The sequence below is a fragment of the Engystomops pustulosus genome, chromosome 3 (genome assembly GCF_040894005.1).
Source record: "Engystomops pustulosus chromosome 3, aEngPut4.maternal, whole genome shotgun sequence".
NCBI classification, from domain to species: Eukaryota; Metazoa; Chordata; class Amphibia; order Anura; family Leptodactylidae; genus Engystomops; species Engystomops pustulosus.
The window spans coordinates 91,592,472-91,618,619 of NC_092413.1; the positions used below are offsets into that span (position 1 = coordinate 91,592,472).

At 39.3% G+C, this 26,148-nt stretch overlaps 1 protein-coding gene across 10 annotated transcripts in view; it reads left to right on the forward strand.

The window, feature by feature from the left end:
• Nucleotides 1-26,148, forward strand: part of NHSL1 (NHS like 1) — a 140,314-nt gene that overhangs the window by 56,696 nt on the left and 57,470 nt on the right. The window contains exon 1 of one of the 10 annotated variants that reach the window (XM_072141395.1): nt 6,744-7,543. The exons of 6 other annotated variants lie outside the window; for them this stretch is intronic. In XM_072141395.1, the coding sequence (XP_071997496.1) occupies nt 7,339-7,543 (205 nt within the window). In that variant the 5' untranslated portion in view covers nt 6,744-7,338. Of the gene's footprint in view, nt 1-6,743; nt 7,544-23,149; nt 23,546-26,148 lie in introns of those variants that run through there. 3 more of the 10 variants (XM_072141406.1, XM_072141398.1, XM_072141403.1) reach the window with 3 other exon arrangements.

Genomic DNA, 26,148 nt, shown 5'->3' on the forward strand with positions numbered 1-26,148 from the left:
AAATCATTGCCTCATTTTGCTACTATGTAAGGCATCCGCTTAACATCAAGAATGACATGCAGGAAGCCTAATGACATGATGCGGGATTAAAGCCAAACCAGTATATCTATTCCAGAAGGAACAGATTCCCAACTGTATACAACACTGTTTCGATGTGGTTGCATCTCTACAGCTACTGACTAGGGTCGGGGAGTAAGAGTTCTCCTTATGGAGAGTTTGCCAATTAAGACTTATAGGTATTGTTTTTCAGGATGGAACAAAGAAATCATTGCCTCATTTTACTCCCTTGAAAAGCAGCCTCTTTTCAAGGGTCAAAGACAAATAATCAAATTCTGCTTAAAGTGAACCTGTCACAAGACTTTACCCCACTAATCTAAGAGCCCTCAGGTAAGGTATGAAATATCCTTTCTAGATTTCCTTTTTTATGTTAAACATGCCCATTTACCAATAAAAAAAATCTCCTTCAAAGTCGTGTGAAAATGAGCAGAAGAGAGCCTGAGATAAGTTACTTTTAGAGGCTCAAGGTGGAGTATCACTTCCGATGCCCCTATCATGGGCTTTATAGTACCTATAAACATGCTTTTGTTATATCCGCCGCAGAGCTATAAAGGGTATATGAAGAGGGCTCACGGGCCCATCGCTATCACCCGCGGTCGGTGCTTGATCCAATGGTGGACATCAATCACATAAAACATGGCGGTCGCCATCTTTCTTCAGATCTTCGCTCCCCCGAACGTCATCGGGGGGCGGCGATCGGTTGCCATGATAGCCTCGAGTCTTCGTCAGATCCGAGGCTGCATGGTTTCTGCAGATTCGTTACAATGAGCCAGTGCCTCATTGTAATGATACATATGCAAAAGTGCCATATCCTGCAATACAGTAGGGTCTAAGAAATAATGAAAAAAAAAAAGCTTAAAAAATGTAAAACATTAATAAAATATAAAAAATTCAAATCACCCCTTTCCTTAGAACTGATATAAAACATAATAAACAGTAAATATCACACATTAGGTATCGCCGCGTCCCAAAAAAGTTATTGCCGGCGGTGACCTCCAAAACAGGAAATGTCAGAAACGTAACTTTAACACCTTTTTACATGACATAAAAAATGTAATGAAAAGTGATCAAAATGTCCTCAATATGAATCACAGTCCTCAATATGGTAGCAATGAAACGTCGGCTCATTTCTCAAAAAAATTACACCTCACACAGCTTCTTGTACCAAAGTATGAAAAAGTTATTCTTTTTCATACACATTCGTTTAATTTTTGAAAGTGTATTAAAACACAATAAAACCTGTATAAATTTGGTATCACCGCGATCGTACCGAACCAAAGAATAAAGTAGAGGTGTTATTTGGAGCGCAGAGTAAAAATCGTAAAAACTGAGCCCACAAGAACGTGACGCACACGCAGGGTTTTTTTTTTCAATTTTTCCACATTTGAAAGTCTTTTCCGGCTTCCCACTACATGGCAGAGAATAATAAATAACAACAAGGGAAAGTAAAATTTGTTACGCACAAAATAAGCCCTCACACAGCTCTGTACACGTAAATGATTATTGAAGATGAAGTGGGAGAAATGAGCGAAAAAACCCTGCGTCCTTAAGGGGTTAAAGACAAGAATCTCACCTTTCAAAGCACAACAGGCTTGCTGATCTATGAGCTACAGCACCAGTTATACAGGGAGGAATTGAATTTTTATCTGCAACTCACATTCCCACTATGTTCCTAACCTGATGTGATTGAAAGTTGAGATTTTTATCTTTTATATGACACCACAAAAGTTCATTTGCTTATGACTTTTTTACAAAAAAAGATGAAAGTCTACAAGGGACCTTTTATAATATGATTATATGTGGTATAAATGTTTCTGGTAAAATGCTTGTGTGATAGGGTCATAATGGAAGTCCACGAGTTCCTTAGAACATAATGGTTGAGCTTTTTATGTACTCAGTATGACATATTTGGGTCTACAAATATCTGCGTCTCCAATCATCTTCAGCCTCCGCATGTTCATTGGAAATGCATTGTTTACTTTTGCATTACCTCATAGGGCGATTTCCATTGCAGATCAGCGAATAAATGATTAACTCAGAGCATGACAGTTGTTGGATTCATTGTTCTCTGTTTCCAGGGGCCAAAGGTCATTACAGTATGCTTGACTGATTCATTGGCTTGGGTAATCCGATACCCCAGTTACTTCATTGCTTCCTTATGCAAACTACACTCAGAGTATGAAATACATTTTTACTAATGTATTTTAAAATCCAAGCACCTCCAGATGTATTCACAAATGGAACTTTATTTATTGTGAAAAAGTACATAAATCCATGTGTAGAGCATAAATGCTAAATTGAATAGGCAACCCTAAAATATTGCAGGACCATAAACGCTTGCATCCAGTTATTTATTGTCTTCTCTATCATAGGCTTATGGACTTGTGGTCGATAAGACCACTCCCACCTCTGCCTATCTACCGTGTTGATTAACTGATACTTTCTCTAGATGTCCACATACGCATTGGACCAGATCGTCTGCTTAATCTCATTGTCCAAATGAGACCAAAGGGGACTAACTGCACACAGTCCTTATGCATGCCGGGAGGCAAAGGGGGAGGGGAAGGCGCTGCCGCTATTGTTATCATCGGCGCAACCGAAGCAGGCAACTTCTCTAACAATTGTTTTACGGACAACAAAATTTCAGAACCCAGGGTAGCCCCCTGATCCCTGCTCGCCCAAACACTAGTAAACTGAAACTCACCAGCCTCAGCTGCACCAGGAGGACCGGACTCTTCATAAGAGGCTGCCATGCTCTGCTGTGCACCTATAACTAAAAACTGCAGTGCCTGTATGGGGCTGCATGTGCTTATAGGTGGACGTGGATGCAGGGCTTGCACAGTTCCCGCACGGGAGGCCGGAGGCTCAGTCTAGCAGGTGGCCGCATTGTGCTCCCCGACCGCTGGTATGGTATTCCAGGAAGCCTGCTCTGACTAGCGGTAAAGGGTTGGGAGAGCCACCCCAGTCCCTCCTGATATATACGGTCGCCTATTTCTGAAAACAGTGGGTCACCCATTATAATGATTAAAACATGGGAAATGGTAGGAATATTACCCATTATAATGACTTGGTCGCCGGCCGCACTAGGAGCTAAACCAGCTACATGCTCACATCACATGGGCAAAGAGGGAGAGGGAGCTGGGGGAAAGAGGGGGAAAGAGTATATAAAGGAAAACAGGAGAAGGAGAGATATCGGGTAAGATATCCATTAACATTGCCTTAAAGTGCACTATACCTAACAATTTAAACCTGAGAACAAGTACCACCACACCACACATTGATGTCATATATGTCTTATACACATTCACAACAATTTGGATGGACTAATATACACACTTTCCACACATATGGACACTGTCATACAATTCACCACATCACCACACAATATACTCACTATTTAGATTAAACATACATATATACATCATGTACATCTACAAAAATTCTTACCCCTGAAAAGAGCAACATGTCTACTACAAAGGGCACATTGTATCGATGAGCTACTCACTGTAAGGTATTGAACAAGCCTACTATGGACTCTGGTTGGGTTAAGGGTGGGTTCTGCTGCTCTATTCAGTACTGTGGGAGTGCAGACATAGAAGAGCACTGAGCTTGGCAATTTCCAGTATTGAATGGAGAGACAGTAAGTATGCTCAGCCAGTTACTCCACCTATTAGTAAGCGCCGGAGCCCCCTTCTTGTGAACAGCAGGGGTCTGGACTCATGATCAGTTTTGGTCTGACTACCGAGACCCCGACATATCAGATTGTTTTCCCCTATCTTGTGGATAAAGGTTAATCAAACATGGGACAACCCCTTTAATATGTGTACATCCTGGTGTCTCAATATTAATGGATGCCAAAAATGTTATATGGACAAAGCCTAAAAAGGTTAGGCCAGTCCTCTGTAAGTAAATAATTATTGCATTAACTGCTACACAATAAAGTTACAGTGACACATTTACACATGAATATACAGTCGTACATTCTTACACACGTTTATTTGCAAATTTGCATGCACATATATCCACTTGCACACGCACAGAATGTATTTGTACATTCATATACTTACCTTCTGTGTCCTATGATCTGTCAGGTGATGAAAATGAATTGGACAATAATAATAAATAATATAAATCTATTTGTGAAAACATAATTACTATATAAAGCATCAAATGAAGTAGAAGGAGAAAAGGAAATATCAAATCTATCACATCTCAGAAATATAGTAGAGTTGATTTAATCTAAGTATTACATCAGGTGTAAACAGGCAAAGTGTTCTTCCTTTATTATTCCCATGTGAGAGAATACGGTAAGCAGGAACTTCTGTGTTAGCTGTCATTATATCAGCCATTGCCCTGTAAAGTAAGGCTGAATATACTTCATCGTATGCTTTTAGGAATGTCTGGCATGTCACCTGTCACATCTGGCGTTTGTTGCCTTTTTCACAGGTGTAACAATAATGCACCTGATATATCATGTGAGAAAACGTCAGCTCACTTCTGTACACAGGCACTTTTTTGAAAAAATCTTGAAGTATATCCTAATATATAAAAATTATAATATACAAACTATAAGTGGCTTACTGTACATTGCATTAGATTAGCTGCCTGGCAATTTCACTTCAGGCCTCAAAAGAGTTGTGTCAGTATTGTATTGCATGGGGTCTTAGCTGTTGGACCCCCTGCAATCGGCAGAATGAGGTTCCCCTTGCCAAATGTGGGGGGGGTCTAACAGTCAAGACCACCTGTAATCATATATTTATATTTATATGCCATAGTCATAGTCAGAGCTATTAAGGATGTATGAAAAAGGCAGTTTGCAGCAAACACCAATCGCTAACACCTGCAGTTGGTGCTAGCACCGATTGTGGGTGGTAAACCCTTGATGGCCACCAGCAAGGGTGGTTGCTTCTTGGCTGAGATTGCCGATCCCTGTGACATCATCAGGGAGTGGCGATCGGTTGCCATGACAGCCTTGGGTCTCTCTCAGACCTGAGACTGCATGGCTTCTGAAGATTTGTTACAATGAGCCAGTGGCTCATTGTAATGAACCCTATGTAAAAATACCATACACTGCAAAACAGTAGTTTGCAGTATATGCTAGGAACGATCAGACCATGTTGGGTTAAAGTACCCTAGAGGGTCTTAAATTAGTAAAAAAAATGATAATAATAATAATAATAATAAAAAAAAAAAGTTAAAATATAAAATAATAATAATGTGTGAAAAACTCAAACCACCCCCCTTTTGCTAGAACTTATATAAAACTAAATAAACAGTAAAAATCACAAACATGCCCAATCTATCAAATTATTAATTATCAAAGTTATTGCAGACGGTGAACCACATAACAGAAAATAGTGTCCAAATGTCCGAAAAGCAACTTTTACACCATTTCACATAACATAAAAAATCTAATAAAAAGTGATCACAAGGTTGCATAGTTCTCAAAAATGGTAGCAATGATGTCAGCTCATTTAGCAAAAAATGACACCTTACACCAAAATGTGAAAAAGTTATTATGGTCAGAACATGGGGAAGCAAATTTTCTTTCTTCGTACACATTGGGGCACATTTACTTACCCGGCCGACAGAGTCCACCTGAAGTGCATTGGCCGACATCAATGTACTGTGTGCCTCGATTCACAAAGATCGTGCGCCCGATATCCTGCATGTGTCACTTGCCCGCTCAGGTCCACCGGAGTTCACCATCTTCTTCCTGGTGCATGTAAGTGCATTGGATGCGACACAATTTGAATATTAAATCTCGCGTCCAGTCCGAATCAGTCGGACCGTCCGACGGCCCGCCCCCGGATTTCTGTTACATGAAAGTCAGCACAATTGCGCCACAATCCGATTGCGTGCGACACAATCTCCAATTAAATACCTGTCACAGCGGCGCAAATTCCCGAAAATTTCGACCATCTGACAAAAGTGCCATCCACTGACCCTTAGTAAATAAGCCCCATTGTTTTCCAAAATTTGGTATCACTGTTATCGTACCCAACCAAAGAATAAAGTAGATGTATCATTTGGAGCCCCAGTGAAAGTCGTAACAACTGAGCCCACAAGAACGTGATGCAAATGCATTTTTTCACCCATTTTGCCACATTTGGAATTTTTTTCCAGCTTCCCTGTTCATGGCATAGAATAATAAATAATATCACTAAGCAGTAAAATTTGTTGCACAGAAAATAAGCATTTTTGAATGTGGGGAGCGAAAAATGAGCAAAAAATGGCCGTGTCCTTAAGAGAGTAATCTGAGCTCTGGAACTTTTTGGGCATGGATTTGCTATGAAAGTCCTTCTGAAGTTAAATGCCATCTTGAACTCCACTTTTTTAGAAAATGTATAAAGTTTTAAGACTTTTAGAGCAAAAATAATTTTTAACATATTATTAGACAAAGATGTTTATATAATAGTATCGAACTATGAACAACAGATAAGCAAGGTGTGAAACGGTATAAGGTCTACACCAAATCTGCACTACTTTGCTACTTTCTGGACTTTGTAAAATGCTAATGTCAATATTGGCATGAATGTGTAGATAGGACACAGTAAACAGTGTGACGCAGTCCGGGATTGGAGGTAATAGTGTTACAAACACATTTAAGGCAGGACATTGTGTGTGGTGCTTGTAGATTTGCATTTTCAGATGACTGAGAGCAGGCACGACTGGATGTTGTAGAGAATTGTGCTTGTGCCACCGTTGTGCTAAGGGACTAACCAGGGAGTGGTCTATGTGCTGTCAATTCCTGTGGGGAAATGACTGAGCTCACTTCACACTACAGGGAGAACACACTCCTATAAGCTCGGGCTGGCTGCTTTACCTGGCTAAAGTTGGAAACAGCAGGCTCTATCCCATCGTACCAGTGACTGCTGCAGCACTGCTGAATCACAGATCTGCATTGACGTAAACTGTGACATTACTCCGAAGGCTTTATCCTTACAAACTGGATGTGGCTATGGTTTCTCCTCATGGAAGCAGGTGTGGTCGATGTTGATACAACAACTTTTTATGGGAACTGCCGGATTGCCTCATATAAGAGATAAGACTGGACCTCACTTTGAGTGGTTGGTATTTCCGGAAAAAAACCTTCTTTTAAGGTTTAACACTGGAATGGAGGTTTGACCGACAAGAACAGAATATATACAAGCTCTTTATTCTAACTTTGAAATTATGTCTTTAAGGCATTTGGATATTTTCTTTAGAAGACTGCAATTAAAAAACTTGGCATACTACCACCAATTTTCTCTGTGAATTGGCACGGTACATGCAAAAACCATGAGAAAGGAGGCTGCAGCGGGAAGCTTTAGGGCCAAAAGAAACTCTCAAGGTTCCCTGTCTTCGGCTGTCAACTGGTTAAACTTCTCCTCCTTGTCAAGGAGAACCAAAAAGTTATTTCAGAGCGATGGAGATTTTTCTTCAGGGAGGCGCAAGCCAGAGGATGATTCTGAGTCTTGGGAAAGACAAAGACATAGCAGGAAAGGTAACACTAATTTATCTTCCAGAGAAATTATAAAACTACTTTGAAAGCTTTTTGGTCTTTAGTTGAATGTGGAAACTAGATCATATCAGGTTTTCAAACCTTGGACCGAATGTTAAAGGATAACACTGTGGTTTATCCATTCTCTGCTAATGTCCAAATGTGGCTGAGAATCTGCAGTTCTCCACAATAGTAACCAAATAGATGAGTTGTTATCAAATCTCATCCACACACTGCAAGAAATGTAGGTTTGTTGTGGATTTAAAGGGAGTCTATGAGCAGTTTTGACCATATAAAGTTGCAGACAATGTTAGATATTGGCCCAGAAGAGCTGTGTAACTATACTGATGTGTGTGTTGTTATTAGCAACATGACTTTGAGAAATATATTTATATTCTGGAATTGTAGCCTGACTTGTAACACTGATGTGCACTTCTCTTTTAGATGTCTTCACTCAAAGTGCTACCTCAATTATCTTTTGTAACAAATAAATAGCTCTTGTGATGTGGGGCTATTTTGCATGTTTCTGTCATTACCTAATTCTAGAAGTTTCGTTACTAACCTCCTCAGTTTAGCCTGTCCCTGTAGCAGCTGTCTACCCTGTTCCCTATCAGTCCCTTCAGACCAGTCTCTGATTCTGCACATCTTTCTCTGTCTCTCTCTGCAGCTGTATCACAGACTCTTCTTCAGTCACCCTTCCCCCAGCTTCAGCTCTCTGGACATTATTGTCAAGTAGCTGTTAACCCTTAGTGCTCACACAGCACAGACACTTCACGTGACTGTTCCACTGCTGGTTTCTAATACTTATTCCATGCCTCATACTCCTTCATGTGACAAACACTGGCAGGCTAGTCACTATATACACTTTGCACGTCTCAATGGATGTATTTGTAGCAATCTCACCAGATTGTGTTCATGATTACATAAAGCATCATGGGAGGTGAGGGCAGCTAATTTTCATCTTATTTTCAACCAAAGGGCAACTTACAATTGACTCCGCTCAGGGCAAAGACACTCCTGCTGAGGAAGATTTCTGACAAGCAGTTTTAGAACAGAAAAAAAAGCATCAAATCTGGAAAGAAAAAGGATAGCCACACAATATGGGCATCATTCTGTTTGTTTTGAAAGGAGAAAGCACATGTGACATTTTGGTTCATACCATTATTATCACTGCAGGGTCCTTATAATTAGTGCTCTCTGTATAGTAATATTAAAGGGGGACTTTTTAAAATCTCGTGGGTTTTAAAAAGGGACTGGTCACTTTTCAATAAATCTCTTCCATTAGACATGTCTCTACATGTATACAGTATGTACCTGTGCCTTTGCTCCTGTGAGACATTCAGCCTTTCCCTGTTCTCCCCATGGTGCCCTCTGCATCGCCACACAACTTCCCGATTCTCACTCCTTTAGTCCGCCCTAATGGCAACTTCCAGTGTGTGTTTTTTTTCTCTCAATCCATCTCACTGACATACACAGGGAGAGGGGAGGGGTGAGCAGGATGAGTCATAATCTCCTGCTACAGGTCCCTCCTATTTATAAGTGCATAGACATGTAAACAAAAATCCCACAGAGTGTACAGAGAGTCTGCACACAGCACTAAAGGAAGAATCAGGGATGATGAATCAATTGGTGAACATTCAGGGAATATTATCAATGCAGTAAAAGCAAATGGGTAATGTATGTTAAAGAGTGGCCAATCCCTTTAAAGCTATGAGCATCAGTGGGGGTATGTCTTATAGAGCCACCACTGATCACAGTAAAAGGACCCTCTCCCCAAATGAATAAAACAGCTAGTTGCATTCGCCCTAGCCATTCTGTTCTTTTCATTGGACTATCAAATATAGCCAAGTACAGTGCCTGGCTATCCCAGGAAGTCTTAGAAGTCCAAAGAATTAATGCAGTGGTTCCATTTCATCCAATTAATAGGTGAGCACTTGAAATAATCATAATATCCCTTTAAAGGTGTATAATGACGGACTTGTGCAATATTATCTTATGATCATGAAATATGGCTGCCATGAGCCAAGTTATTTGTCATAAATTTGCCTTAATGCATTGTACCAGGTTCTGATTACAGTATACTCCATGTTACTAAGTAAGCGAGGCATTGATTGCCCGATAATGTGTGTCTAGAGTAAATAAATAGCACATGCTCTAAGCCGAATAAACTTTAACCCCACAGCTGATCAAGCTGACTATTTTTGCCATTATGATGCTTAAAATAAGCTCAGATTCTACATCTGCTTAAGGCCAGTCTTTTAAGGTAAAGTAAACAGGACAGCTCTTAAGTGATTGTTAAAATGCACTTAATCATTTAAGTGTTAAAAGTTTAGGACTGGAGCTTGTCAGTTTCCTGCAGCGAACACGTGAAAATGTTTAGCATAAGAGAGGAAAGACTCATGCATATGGATGTGCTGCAGCACGGTTGCAGGGGTAGAAATAGGGGATTATAAGGCTGGATTCGCACAGGGCATAATTGCTGCAGAGAAGCCACCATAATACTTGCCAACAGCTGACCTGATGTTCAGTAGAATTGAAATTAAACTATTCCCATCCACATCCACATTCCCATCACAAGACAAACTTCCATGTAAGAAGTTAACCTGTGGTATCCCAATTTATTGAGAACATTATCACTGCAGCTTTGACCCATTCCAGTGGGTGAAGAAAGATTTACTTATGAAGAAAGATTTACTTATAATGCAACCCATTCATTTGATTGGTGCCCAAGAGATCAGCGAGCTCCACACAGTGATGTGAAGCTCAGTCTCCCAGATTGTTTAAAAAAAATAACTGGCTTGGGGAATCATTCCTGCATACAACAAAGTGAACCTGTGATCAGGATTTTACGATTTCACCCAATGACAGGTTCGCATAGCCTTTTTATACTTGTTCCATATTTGCTTCTATAATTAACATTACTTGTTCCGTGCACTTTAAAAAGCAAAAGTGAGAGCTGTGAGAAGATAATGATGATGACTCAAACGGATGCCCCATGACTCGATCCAGCATTCTGGCAGGGATCCAGGTATACTTTTATACAGTCTTAAATGTGAATGGAAACAGTAATGTTAGTTATAAAAGCAGACTGGAAATTAGTATTAACTAGTCATTAGGTGAAAATGTAAACACCTGATGACAGGTCCCTATACTGTATCAATGTCTACAGGAGTGCAGACTCGCGGTTTTGACATTTGGAGTACAGTTCTATTTTGGTGGGAAGATTACCCCATGACATCTTCCTTAAAAATCCTCACCATTTTGAGTGAGGGCAAAATACAGGAAAACTTTTGAATTTCAGCTATGGACACATGCCACTTTCACCTAGCCAAGCAAACGCATTTATTTTCAACAAAATATATACAGCTTTGCATTTTGCAATTTTTACTTCAATGTATCAATTTAAATGATATGTTGTTGTACACTTCAAGATCTGTCCAGATGATGTGTTGCATGCTGATATCATAACTTTTGCCACTAAAAAGAAAAATTACTTATGACTAAGCTTTTGCCCTGCTTCTTATGTAGAACTATGTTGGACGTTTCCCATTATGTAAATAGTGAGTCAATAGTAAAAATCATATCATAAAACTGTTAATGGCACAACATAAAAAGTGATAAATCCAGACCTTTAATTTAGTTAAATACATTGTAATTTTCTAAACATAGCATTCCCGAGGTCTCCAAAACCGCTCATGGCGAACGAAGCAAGATTTGGCATCGCTGAGCGGGATAAATTTGTGGATATGGCTCTGAGTTGTTGGCAGCTGTATAAAGGCAAGTTCAGCAAGGCCTTTCCACTTCACTCACCTTTAAAAATGGGGATGAATAATCGTGAAAAGTCATCAAATTCAAGGTATAAAAAGAAAAGACTGCTGCTCTTTACAATTGTTTATTCAGAGTGTGTGTATGCTCTTAAAGGAAAAGTGCACAAAGCAGCCTGGTGACAGGATCATAGATATTCTACCGTGCACATGGTAATAATATTTTTTGCGTACGTAATTGTATTTGTGTATTTTTGGTAAGAATTTTGAATTGTAAAACTAGATACAACTCTGTGAAGCCTTACTTAAACTTAGATATGACAGACATCAATAGAATGAGCAACAGTGTTGGTGTGCTGAGATAAGGTGCATTTTATCCGCACAATGGGGGTTATTTATTTTTAGTTTTCCTGGGCTTTTTTGGCCCAAAAAAACTCTCAAAGTAGTTTCATTGAGGGTTTTTGGGACTTGTCACTGCTAAAAAGTCTCACAGGGGCATTTGAACCTCTTTGTTAATCTGGCGTTAACATATAACTACTGCTAGTGCAACGCTGTGCACCGTGCTAAGCCAGATTCACATCTTGAGACTTTTGCCAAACTTTTTATGCATAAAAATATACACAGAAAATAGACCATAAGAACATTTATTAAAAATGCACTTTAATTAATCAGATGGGCAGCGAAGCCTAATGATAATTAATCCTCAATGTTACATTTTTAGGTGTGTTAAATAGGTGCAGTTATAAGAATCAATGTATTTTCCACCACAAGCAGGCATGGTTTGCAATTTCATAGTTTCCGACATACTTTACCAGAATATTTGGGGTCATTCTGTCCGTATACACTCAAGTATAAGCCAAGCTTTTCAGCACAAAAATTGTGCTGAAAAAACCTAACTCGTCTCAGCTGGATACATATACTGCAGGGTTTGGCAGGCTATATACTGAGGGCGCAGGGGCTGGCAGGCTATATACCGAGGGGGCAGGGGTTGGCAGGCTATATACTGTGGGGCAGGGGCTTGCAGGCTATATACTGAAGGGACAGAGGCTGGCAGGCTATAAACTGGGGGGCAGGGGCTGGCAGGCTATATACTGTTGGGTATGGGCTGGTCAGTTTTATACTGGCTGGAGCCTGTGACCAGTGCATTTCCCACCCTAGGCTTATACTCAAGTCAATAGTATTTCCCAGTTTTTTGTGTTAAAATTAGGTACCTCAACTTATACTCGGGTCGGCTTATACTCAAGTATATACGGTAATTCCTAGCACCAACCACCATCACAGGTAACTGCTGTTTTCACGAGTAGCAAAGCCACTTTTTATTTTACACAAGTGTCAGTGATACATATTACTTTCGTTATACCAATTCTTACATTTCCTTCATTTTCCCACGCGCCTTGTTTCTTGTTAGAGTTGCCAAGAATCCATTTGGCCAGATACAAATGAACTTCTTAAGCACAAAACATAGGCAATGCTTACAGCTGTACATCACATGCAAAGAAGAAGCTTTAGGCCATTTGTTTGCTCTCCTGTGTTTATTATGTAACACATATTTTTAAATAGTCTGTTCTTAGGCTTTTGGATCTTTCCACTTGCCTAGTAGTAATTATCCATGCAAATACTGGGCTAGACATGTCTGTAAATCATTGCTCTGAGGTTAACAGTGGTGTTTAGGTGTGTCAGTGTGTAATATTGTGCCGATAAGCTTTTCAGAGGCTGGAGAATATGTGTCAGCTCCTCGCAGATCCTGGGAGGATAGATAACCCTTGGTGATTTAGTGTATATTGTAAGTGTTACATATTTAGCATATATATTAGTATTAGTGCCTTCAGGAATGGAAAGGCTCCTGCTGCATGTCTTTCTCTTGCACAACCTCTAGAGCTGTGTGGGAGAGAGAAATGTAATACACCTGCTTCTTTATAAACCCCTGGTACATGTGTATTCCTTATCCATCTGCATCCAATCACAGACAGTATTTCCCAATTTTCTGGGAAAAGCTGAAAGCTAACATTTTTCTAATAATCAAGCAAAGTACTTAAAAGGGTTGTAACAAGTTAGCAAGTGGAGAGGAGAGGAGATAACAAGCTTTAGGTTAGGGCCCGACAGCTGGGACCCCCAGTGGTCACGAGAACAGGACACCCTTCAATGCAGAGAACCCCATTCGCTGTCTGAGTGAGTACCAGAGATATTTGAGGCCTGTGCTTGCTAGTTTCCGACACCTTCATATTATGAATGGATTGACTGGTTGCATTCTCAGTCGTCCTGACCCCATTCTGCGGATTGCTAGGGGTCCCATTCTCGTGAAACACGCTCTTTGCCCATGAATTGGTTATCCCGCACAATGATGATGTGTAACCCAAGGATAAAACTAAGTACACTAACTAGTACTCCTCCACCTATATAGCGTTTGTGTTTGAGTGCAAAAATCTATATTTCTACTGCGTGAGATGTCACATTAATACTCCAGAAAAAAAGTGCATAAATAACAATTATGGTACTGAGTACATTACTATTTTCAGGCCTGTTTGCACTATATACAGTATTGTTTTTTAAAAACAATGCATACATTGAAAATCATACATGGGGGCATTCATGATTGACTTTCCACCAGTTTTAAGTCAGATTTTCTCTTTTTTCCTTTCTCCGCCTCAGACACCATATTTATGAAGTGTCAGCGTCACAATATTGGTCGCTCAATTTGAGCGCAGCTTGGTAATCTAGACACTTTTCTTGCCCTTCTAGGTTTCTGACAGATAGATGAGTTAAAAGATCTACAAGTTCGATTTTATCTTCATTAAAGTGGAGACAGTTAAGCCCTTGCGCTAATATCAAACATTCCAGCGCAAATTACTGCACAATTGGTGTGCCAAAAACACGGGCCCTGCACCACAATTGATGAATCACCCCACAGTTTGTAGCTATTGGTTTTCCATAATGGTAGGCATTGGCGATAAGTTGTAAAGTAGATGAGCATTTGTTCTTTTAATGGATTAGTATAAGTACTTATTTGACTTCCGACATAATGCTGTTTCTCATCAAATTGTGCCTCAGGAGAAGCATTATTTCATAATTTGGGGAATCTCGCTTAGATGTGATGATTAGATAGACCCAAGATCTTTACAACCTTCGGAAAGATCACAAACACAAAGTCGTTTATAGTCACATACAGGATGTCAATATGTTAGACTGATACTTCTAAAAGGGGCCCAGCATTTCCTGACTAGACGACACACCTGCACACACTTCTCCCATGACCATCCTGTGTCCTTACTGTTTTTATTTGATATTGATTTGGATTGTTTGCCGTTCTTTGAAGGTTTAGCTGCACTGGGCACAGCTCCAGTTCATAAAAATAACCTCATCTGGTTAACAACACCTTTTATCTAGAACAATGACTGAGGTTTATGCCAGAACTAAAAAATGGAATTACATCTCAGTTCCCTCACAGGCCATACAGTATATTTTGCTTGTTTGTTGGGTGTTCACATTTTGAAAGTTCCACCTAAAATAATTGGCTGGCAGCATAATAACTTTTAGATACAACGAAACTAGAAAAAAAAAGTTTTCTTGAGTATTAGAAAAAGACCAAGTATTCTATGATTGGGGTGTAAATTCATAAAATTTTGCTTTATTTGTAATGCCAATTGGTTATTTCAGTGCCTTTACTTATAATTATTAAAGGGGCTTTCCAACTTGTTTACTGTATTTTTTGCACTGTAAGATGCAGCCCAGATTCAGACATCAATTAAAAATTCCCTGTTGGTTTCACACAAGCACAGCACGCAGAACTCTATTACATGAATCACACACAGGTCTTGTACATCCATATACTCACACCCCGCTCTGCAACATCCATTCACTCACAAACAGCTCTGCTACATCCATTTACACACATATAAACACACAGCTCTTCTACATTCATTCACTCATACAGCTCTGCTACATCCATTTACACACATACAAACACACAGCTCTGCTGCATTCATTCACTCAGAAAGCTCTTCTACAACCATTCACTCACGCACATGTTACTGCATCTATGGTATGTATCTATGATAGTATCAAAACATAGACCACACATGATCATTGTGTAGCCCTAGCAATAGTGTGTGTAAGAAGCCAGAAGATCCGAAGGAAATCTAACATCTTCCGAGGTGTCAAAATGTTTATCTGAGGATCACAGATCACAGCCTTTCCGTTTAAAACCGTATGTACAGGGTTTTTTCCTCCATTAAACCAATCAGATACAATAAGATAAATTGCAGTTGTAAAGAATTGGCCTGAACTCTTGATAAGTGAAAAAAAAATTAAATGTGTTCTCTTTTTTAAAACCTCACATGTCTGTGAAAGCCAGCTCAAGGAGTAGAGCCTCATGGCACTGATTTATCATCTAGAGATAATGGATAAGACAGGTGAAAGTCCATATCTTGTACTTCTATTCCACTCTTGAAGATTCATCTTCAGATTCATGGCTGCCATTACCCAATGAGTATTGAAGGATTTTTGTGTCTTACACTCTCACAGGTTTGGCAACTATATAATAAGAATAATCTATATTTATATAGCATGTCACACACGTAAAAAGTCCACTTGGTTGTTCGAATTTGTAAAGTTTTCTGATACCTACAGCTCAGAACCTTCTTGGTACCACAATGTTATGTTTTTTCTACTTTAAGTTTTAGTCCTTAAAATAGCTTCATGTTTAGAAGTTGTATAACAATTTATAAGCCATTATATCCTTATTTTTATGACTATATAATTTTTATAGCAAACCCTTCAATATTGCTGTGTGAGTTCAGCATATTCTATAGCACTAAAGCAACAGTAACTTGAAGTTTTAACAGGGCATTTCGGTTATCTTTGTATTTCCGTGTTGATAAGCAGTGACAGGATTAAAGACCATTGTCTCACACCCAAAGTTTTTGCTTGACTTCTAGTAATGCGTCCATTGAATACTGTATATAATGTACTTGGGTTTTGTTTCAGAGATTGTGAATAGTTGCTTGCATGGGAAGTGCACCTATAAGTACATATTTTAGCTGGTTTATAGACAAAATAATGTAAACTGTACATTTCTGCAATACTTTTCAAAGAATTCAAAAACTTCTGTTTGGACTTTACCTAATGTTTTACATAACTGCATAGTCCATAGAGCAATGTGTACACAATGTCAATAGTTTATCATGATGTAAATAAAACACTATTAAAAATAGATATTATATTTCCTATTTTGTAATCCTGATATTAAAAAAAAAAAACATTACGAACACTACTTTCTCTCCTTTTAAAAAGTTGTTGAAAAAATTACCATGTTTTGACTGCTGAGCCGATGAAACTAGAGATGTAAAAAATTTTTGTTGTCACAATATTACTCCAGTAGGGGGTGGCACAGAAAGTGCAGGTGATAAGTGTTAGACTACCCCATATTGATCAACTTACTAGAATTGGAAATTAAACCATTTGTTTGGAAAGATTAATGAATGTGTCCAGGCATTCTGTTTCAGTGCTGGTAAGTGTCTGCATATTGACTCTTGAACTTGTGGTGTGTGTGGTCTCTTCACAGTTTGGTTAAGAGTAAGGAGAGGAGGAGATATGCATAGCAGGTATTTGTTTTACCTGGTCAACAGGTTAAGCTGGATGCTTTGCACCTAATTGATACATGTTGTCCCCCATGTAATGCCACCAGTTGTTCCTGCACATTGTTAGAAAAGCACTTGCACTTCATTGTGCTTCTCAATATCGGTTTCTACAGGATTGTCCTTTATAACTATTTGGGGAACCAGGTAGGAGTGTGTATATTGGGATTTTATACATATCTAAAGATACATTGGATAGATGTGAACTTTAGTATCTGTGACTGTACTCCCGTTTATTATAGTGTATTATGTACTACAGAGATGTAATGGTTGTGGGAACGAGGCCATTTCTCATCAGAAAGTTAATGCAGTAGGATTCTTATTGCAGACTGATAGATTGTTAAGGACTATACAAGATGGTAAAAAGTGTGCTGATAGATCAGAAAATTTATTAACACTATTTATAGAGTGTATTCATATTACCAGGTTTGGTAAGGATGGCGATTAACATTGTCACCCATTACATTGCAAATTTTTCTACTAAATTGAATTAGGTTCCTACTTAAGGCTCGATAAAGCCAGACAGAGGATCCCTTTCACCCAGTGACTGGGGAGGATATGCTGTATTAAATGTGATACCTTATTTACCTTGTCTTACTAATGTACTTACTAAGAGATATGTCACATTACACTATTTTCACTAAATCTTAGAAACTTTTGTTCATGACTTCATGACATCCTACAAAGGCAAGAGGAAGACACTTTACATGCAGGAGTCTGAAAAATGTGCTGGGTGAGGGATCTGCCTGTGAGAATTGACTTTACAATATCCAGTAGATGTAGTTGTAGATGGATTATAACATGATCTGTTTCCTTGCCTGTTTTCTAATAACAGGGATTAATGGCTGAAGTCTGTTAGGACTGTATAAGAAACAACCTAACCTAACCGGTTTCTCCATGTAATGGCTATTACAAAGATTCCCACAGTAACCATGCCAGGCCCTAATTGGCATTTTACACAACACAAGGACATGTAATGAGTATCATATAGATAGAGTACCAGCACCATGCATATGGCAACTTGTGACGAGACCCATAGAACTAGACTAGAAATTCTGTCCGTGTCTGGGTTCCGGTACCGAACTCAAACCTGTAACTGAGCGATGCCCCCAGTAACACTTGTGATTAGTGTTGGTGGGCTACACATTGCTGTTTTGGGGAGGATCAGCAAGCGTCCTATATGCCATTTTATGTTGCAGCATCACCGTCATGTAAGTGCTAGTGCACATGCGCCAGATCAACTTATATGGCACCGGCAACTTTGCTGGCGATATTTAAACAGTTAATGTCTATGATCAGTGCCAGCACCAGTCGTGGGTGTTACAGGTCCTGGGTTGAGCTGGACCTGAACTACTGATGAACTTGAGTTAGGGTCTGTGCAACACTATGAGTCAACATTCACATAACAGGGTTGAATTTTACATAAAACATATGTGTTCAAATTGATAGTCAGTAAATGATTTATATAGGTATATAATATAGCTTCTCTTAGATATTCCTCTTATAGAACATTATTTTGTTTGGTTTTCTACCTTTAAAAGATTTCAGCACTCTACAGCATCTTTTTTGTAATCTCTGTGTAAGTGTGGGGGGGCGGGATATTAGCTAATGTACCAATAAACATCTATTAAACGTTCTGCTCTGCTTTCTTTATATGTAAAGTGAAGCCTGTCTTTATAATATCCTGCCGCCCACACTTACACACACATTACAAAGAAGATCGAGGGGCCAACCCCTTTATGCAGTTATATTCCAATGGCTTTTCATTCCTTGCAGTTTTAGCAATAATGCTTTCCGCCTCTGCTGACCATTTGTCTTCCCTTTAGCTATTTATATGTGCTATCTAATATACCGCACCTGCCACACGTTCTCCAGGGACTAAGAAGGAGACTCTGTACAATATTATTTCTCCATTATGAAAAGATGTCAGTGTATTGGATTCGAGGGTGCTATCACACAGTGTGTTCTTGACAGCTCTTGTACCGTTCTAGGACTTTTTTTTTAAAAGCACAATTTTTTGTATGTTTACCATGTTTGACTGATTTGAATCTGCTTTTCTTAATTTTTGGAAGTGTAAGAAGCTGTGAAATGGTTTAAAACCAGCCAAACGCATGGTAAACATACAAAAACACATGCGTTTTCAGTGCGTTTAAAAGTGGTCCAAGAACTGTCCAAGAACGCACCCTTAGGGTCCATGCACACAGCGGTACTATGTGGGCTAAGAATGCTTATTTTATTGTAGGCACATAATGTGCCATATATGGTGTCATTACAGCAATAATTATATTAATTTAGAATTTAATAATAATCATGAGACCTAAAGCTAAGCTTAGTGTTTAGTACATAACAGAATATTAAAAAATCAAGATAACTTTATACATTTCATGTTTGTATATTTGTGGGACATTACACTGTAGGGGTTCTGCATTGTGTATTAGTTGTATTGTACAATCACAGGATCTGTGTTTCTAGCCAAGCAATAATAATAATCTTTATTTATACAGCGCTATCATATTCCGTAGCACTGTACAAATCATAGGGGACATATACCACTTAAATACTACATTACAGGGTACAAACAGTGACACAAGAGGTATAAGAGCTTGTATAATGGTGAACCAGCCTTCAGCCACCTGCGGAGAAGCCTGTAGCTTGGTATTTGATGTTTACCGAATAACAGACGGGAGGAGGACACAGGGTGGGTTAGGAAAGAGAGAGTTGACATTTCATGCAGTTAGTGAGTGTTATAGGCTGCCTAAAGAGATGGGTTTTAAGAGCATGTTTGAAACTATTAGTCTGATAGCCTTGGGAAGGACATTATAAAAAATTGGTGCAGCTCTGGAGAAGTCCTGGAAGCCTGTGTGAGAGGTTCCTACTAAGGTAGAGATTACTCTAACATCACTGGCAGATAAAAGAGCATGGGTTGGGCAATAGACTGAGATGAGAGGAGAGAGTTAGGGAGGTTCAGCATTATGCAGAGCTTTGTGGATGAGGGTGACTGGCACAACCTGGAGGTTGTGTAGCGGAAGACCAATCCGTAGGAAGTTGGAGAAGTGTAATCCTCTACTTAAGTACACCCGACTTATAGACGACCCATTGTTACAGATGGACCCCTCTGCTCACTGGGACCTCTGATGGAGCTCTCTGGATGCTTTACTTTAGTCCCAAACTGCAATGATCAGCTGTAAGGTGTCTGTAATTAAGTTTTATTGATAATCTTTGGTCCCATTGCAGCTAAAATTTTTGGCACTGAGGCAAAAAAATTTTTTTGTTTGGAACTACAATTATAAAATATACAATTTCGACTTACATACAAATTCATACATACTGCCTGTACTGTACATATTAATGATAGAGCAGTAAAAGTGAATGTATTTGAAATTGGAATGTGAGTTCTGTATATTATTTTCCTCTGACTGAGCCCTTTGGCCATGTAGCAGGTAAAATATGTACTAAAAATCAGCAGGAAATGTCTGTAGTCTTAGTGGTTGAATGTAGTTGGATTTCCTCATCATCCTTTGGAATCTTGTGCTGCTTTTCAGGCTTGTTTTCTGTTGTTTTCATACATTTTTAGTGTGTTTCTACATTTTTTCTTGTATTGTTATTCTGTATAACTTGTCTTTTAACAATACATTGAATCAGCTAGATTTCCCTGTCCTAATAACTTTCAGTCAGGACTGCAATCTTAGATCTCACATACAGGGCAGCCCTGTTGAGCACATTTATATGCAAACCATAGCCACCAGAGCTGCTGTAGGAAGCAAGTAGGTGAGTTAAAGGGATAGGCTACTAGTAACAAACTTTAACAGGGTAAGATCCTAATAGAGTTAACCATGTTCTACAGTAAAGTTTGTCTATATTCCGTGGGAGCTCTGGGCCACGTGACCCACCGGTAGCAGCACTTCCTGTGACATCCTATGTCCTTCTGGCAGATTAGTGGATTATGCGCTCATTTCTGTATGCAAGACCAAGTATCAAGGACATTCGTCTCTCTAACCACTGATTTGGGAGTGGCTATCAAAGAGGAGGCCAGCATCCAGTTATGACTGTAGAATAATCATACTTTTTCAGTGCTAAATAAATAGAAAAGTTGATGTCCTAGAATCTTCCAGCTTAATTTATACATTTAATAAGGGAAATTAGTCATACAGTCACAATGGCTAAAAACGGTGGACGTTCATAGTAAGGGCTCCGTTCCAGTAAATGTGAAGTCTCATATTTCCAGGCAAGTAGGAAGCAGGTGCTTAACTAAAGTAGATGGAATACAGTGTTCAAGTCATTTTATTGGGGATCAAATTGCTTTCAGGCTAAATTGAACAAAGGTGTGTTAACAATTATTACTTGTCAGTTTAATCTCCATGACATGGCCAACTGGACTCTCATGTTGCATGTATTGCATCACGATACAATACTAGGCAATGATAATGGATGGGATCTTTTAATAGAATATTATAATATAGGTATATAGATAGAATGAGAATTTCTAAACTCTTCTGGGTCTATATGCGTCTTTCTAGTGTAATTATATAAAGTACATCGCATTTTTGTTCTGCTTCTGTAAACAATTGTATAATGCAAGAATCTTGAGTCTGTGTATACAACACACAAACCTGTTTTAGCAGAACTGATGAATGCATGACACATATGAGTATGGATACAGGACATTTAGTACATGCAACTGAAAACAGGTGCAAGTAAGGCTCGGTTCACACTTGTATTTCACAGCTCACACTGTTACAGTCTTCATAATCATAATAGCAGAGAAAAAAAATACTCTGCTGTTTTTTTTCCGTTATTTTCTCACAGAGCCTGCTGAATGCAGGTGTGACCTGAGCCTTACATTGAACATCTGTCTGGCTTACATTCAATAAATTTGACACATTTTAAATAAGATTGTAAACTTCTATTTTCTCCAAACTCTCCTGAGGGACAGAACGCTAGGCCAGTGTATATTCCATGATAAAGTATTACTAGTCTTATGCTATATGGTGGCTGGCACAGTCTGTCTTCACAGGAACATAAAAATGCTCCATGTTGTAGGCAGCCTCCAAACTTGTTTTGACAGTGATGGGAAAAATTTACATTGTTCAGCTGGTCCATAATGATGACAGCCAAATATATAATTTACCCTCTATGTAAAAAAATTACTGGGAAGAGGAGCCATATGACCACTTTTTTGGAGTACATTATTGAAATTTCTAGTTACTGTAGTAGAATTTACACCCAATTTTCCCAGGATGAGCACTATTAACTACACAGCTGGGTGAAAGGACAAGTTAGAAAATTGAGCTTATATTGAAGGTAAAGGTGATTAATTTTGGCTGTGTGTATTCCCAACTTTTTGACAGATTTATCCACTAAAAGCAATGGGTCCTTGCAAGCGCAGAATGAATGATAATCAACCACGTTCTTGTGCTTTCAGGCTGAGTATACGCAAAGGCTTACACTGGCAGCATACTGCACAACATATACTGTATAAAACACAGGATGCAAAAATGCAGCAAGCTCCTGCTGAGCGTATATATGTCTCTTAGCAGGAGAGGGGACCCCAGTGATGTCACTGCCCATATAAGGACAGTGACATCACTCACCAGACACAACGTAGGCAAGTGCAGATTAAGACTGCCATGGTTTGAGCTTATGAATATTACAACCCTTACAAGTCCAGAATTCACTTTGTACATATGGTACTAGAATCAAGCTACTTGGGAATGGAGGGTGCGTCCCTTCAGCCTGCTTTCAATCTGTGGTATTTATGTGGACCTTTATGTGTTTTGACAGCAGAAGCAGATATATGAGGATTTCTTATGTTAAGGTCCTTTTGATATAACATTTGGTGGATGGTTGTGGCGGCCATGTGCACCCTAGATGGCTTGGGCCAGGGCTACCACTCAAACCGCCTGTATTATAATGAACTACTAAATGTAGGGAACAAACAAGGTTTGGAGTCTAACACACTTCAGTTATTCCCATTTTCATTTGTAGTTCATGTGGTTATTGTAAAGGCCTAATACATATGGAAACCTCTAACAAAGGGAACGTGTTATAATGTGCTGGGGGGGGGGGGGGGCTGTGAACGAGTCATTCCAGAACAAGAAAACAAAAAAGCGTGTTCCACAAAGAGCTGTGTTAGTGTTTCACAACAAACAGTTGAGTTGGATTAAGAGCGATTTACCATTCCGGCCTCTGCCCATTTGACATCCCTAAACCCTGTGCACACAACAGGAAAATGCTGACAGATAAGAGTGAACAATTGACCAGGGGCTGGTGCTATCTCTGACTATACAGGACAGGAACTTTTTCCACTGTCTTCTCTCCCTATCTCTTTCTACTTGGTTAATATTTTTGGAATGGGGAAGAGTCAGCTGGAGTGGAAAGCTGAGGGTTACAGGCCAAACGGCAGGCTCGGATAACATAGGATTGGATGGCAGTTTCCTTTCTCAGCACGAGCTGGAGTGGTGCCACGGTTTTGTGTGTGTATAAGTGTGTGCACGCTGAAGGAGGCAGCTAGGAAACAGCTGTATGTAGTATCGCAGCTCTGTGTACTTGGAGAGCTCCCTGCTTCCCTTGGGTTACGTGGAATGGAGGCACAATGTTTTGTCTGAAAGGTGAGGTGCTTTTATTTCTCTTTGATTTTGCTGAACGCAGAGGGAAAGCTTTGCCTTTTGTTTGTAACTCTTACTTCCAAACTTTTCAGACAGCCTGGCTACAGTAGCAGCTCCCATTGTTCTCATTGTTCATGGATAGTCCAGATAAGCTGCAGTAAAATCTCTTTATGTTTAGATATATCCCTTTGGCCTGTGTTGTTATGTCCTAGCATTGCTCCATTATGTGACAGACGAAATAACAGTTTATTGCCATTGAGAGATTAAGGGTTAATTATTGCATGTGATGTACACTAAGAACTATGATTAGTGGTTTGCTATGTTGCACGCTATGCGATGTTCTACAGATAGTACTTTGTGCATTCTTGAAAACCTTGAATGGTTCTTTTGTTTGTGATTTCTTCTTAACATGACTTTTCTAATGTACCTTGTATTTTACATGTGACCTGGACAATGTGTGCTTTTATATTCTATAATATTATTATAATTCCTAATCAGCACAATCAGCTTTGTTATTGAGACATACAATTTAGGGTTACAGGACCTCAGAGATCGACACACTCCCACAGTGAAAGGTACATGATAAAGCACACATCTCCATAGTCCTACATCCCTCATTACATAACTTCTGACAGTTAAAATATATACATTTAAATGTCTTATATTTATAAACAAAAAATGATCTGTGGAAACAAATTAAATCTCAGATGACGAGGAAATGAGTTCTCAGTAAGACTAAATGAAAGTATAGGCTATATGTTTCAGTATAACAGGGGTCCTATAGAGGGTACTTGCTGTATTGTGAAGACCAGAGCAGATGACATCCTCAGGGTTGTATGACGTCTTGAGTTACTAACAGGACAAGCTCACATAATTCCATTTATAGACACCAGTTGTTCCCATTTTTCAGCATTCTTATCCATCCATGAAACATGATATGTTGACAAAAACGCCAAACAGAAGTGAGATATCGATAGCAGATGAATAGTTAAACTTTGAGAACAAAAGTCATCTGCAAAGTGTTTATCGAAGAAAATGAAATGCTGTTCATGCATTTATCCTGAGTAGCTGAAGCTTCCTCACATATGATTATAATGTAGACCATCTGTGGGGCTTACTGTTCCCTACTCCTAAGAGAGAAGCAAGATGAACATGTTACAAGTACATGGAGTAGAAACATTTTGTCTTACACTTAGTTTATATATATATATATATATATATATATATATATATATATATATATATATAGTAAACAGTGCTATAAACTGGAGTGTAGGCACCTTCACATGCTCATATCCCTTTTTACGAGTAGTCCCATATAAAATGAATATGAGCCCAGCAGATCCAAGGAACATAGCGTTGGGCCCAACAGATTTACTAGTTCATCCAGGACTCCACTTTTTTCAGGAGTCTACTGGACACTTTGAGAGAGTTGGCAAGTCTGATCAGATGCTGTATTTTATGGAATGCAATGAAAAAGTACCGTATGGCCACACATCCCGTATTTATCAAGTCTGTCTAGTCTAATTTCAAAGGAAGTCTATCACTTAAACATCATTTCAAACCAAACATACCTTTAGACTGCTGTGGCTATGCTGAAAAAGTCTTGGAAATGTGGCTAATTGACTCAAAACCAGTTTAAAAATGCTAATGAGGCCCTGGCGCTCCTGTCTCCCTTGCGCTGTGTACTTTGTGCTCCCCATTATGCTAATTAAGCACACCGCTATCGCGCTGACGCAGCCATGTTTGTTTACGCAGTCGCACTGCAAAGCAGACAGCTGCATGCTACCCATATTGAGTACATATGAGCTACAGTTCCTGATAAAGGTGTGCATAATTTGGATAATAGGGGAGTGTGAGGTTCCCCAAGCCAGAAATTGTGCATTTATGATATGTAATCTTGCTACGAATCTGTCACCCATTAATGCAATCTTTCCTGGTATCAAGGTGTTGCTCAGATGTTAGGGGTTAAATCAAGAATCGTAGGAAGGAATGTAGGATATAAAAGGTTACATATCTTGCAGAACAGCTGAGAGTAAATAAATCCAGATGTTGGCTACTTAGAAGCCAAGGAGTTTTGTAGGTTGCATGTCTTTATGACTAATTGAATTCCTTTACCACTTTCTTACAAGTAGCTTGCTTTTGCATCTTCTTATCAGATTTGTGAGTGAGAAAGAATCATATGGAAGAAAGTCAACTGAATTGCAGAACTTGGCTACAATATAGGTATAAGAGGATTTGGTATAGCAGCTGTCATACAGTGGCATCAGATAGAGCCTGAACGCATAGAAGGCATGCGAGACACAACTTCTCCCTCCCAGTCCCACCTCCAGGTCCTGACTACTGATTCACAATGTGGGGATGGAACAAGACTGCTGCAAGCTCCTCCCACAGAGGTGCTGGGTCAAATTCTGATGAGCTTCTGCTTGGGGTGGGGGGGGGCACATTATGAAGAGCTTTTGTTAGAGGGGCTCATTATAAAGAGCTTCGGCTGGGGGGAAATATCGTGAAGAGCTTTTGCTAGAGGGGGCACATTATGAAGAACTTCTGAGTATGAAGGGGAGCTGCTTTGGGGGAACAGAAGTATGAAGGGGAGCTGCTGGTGG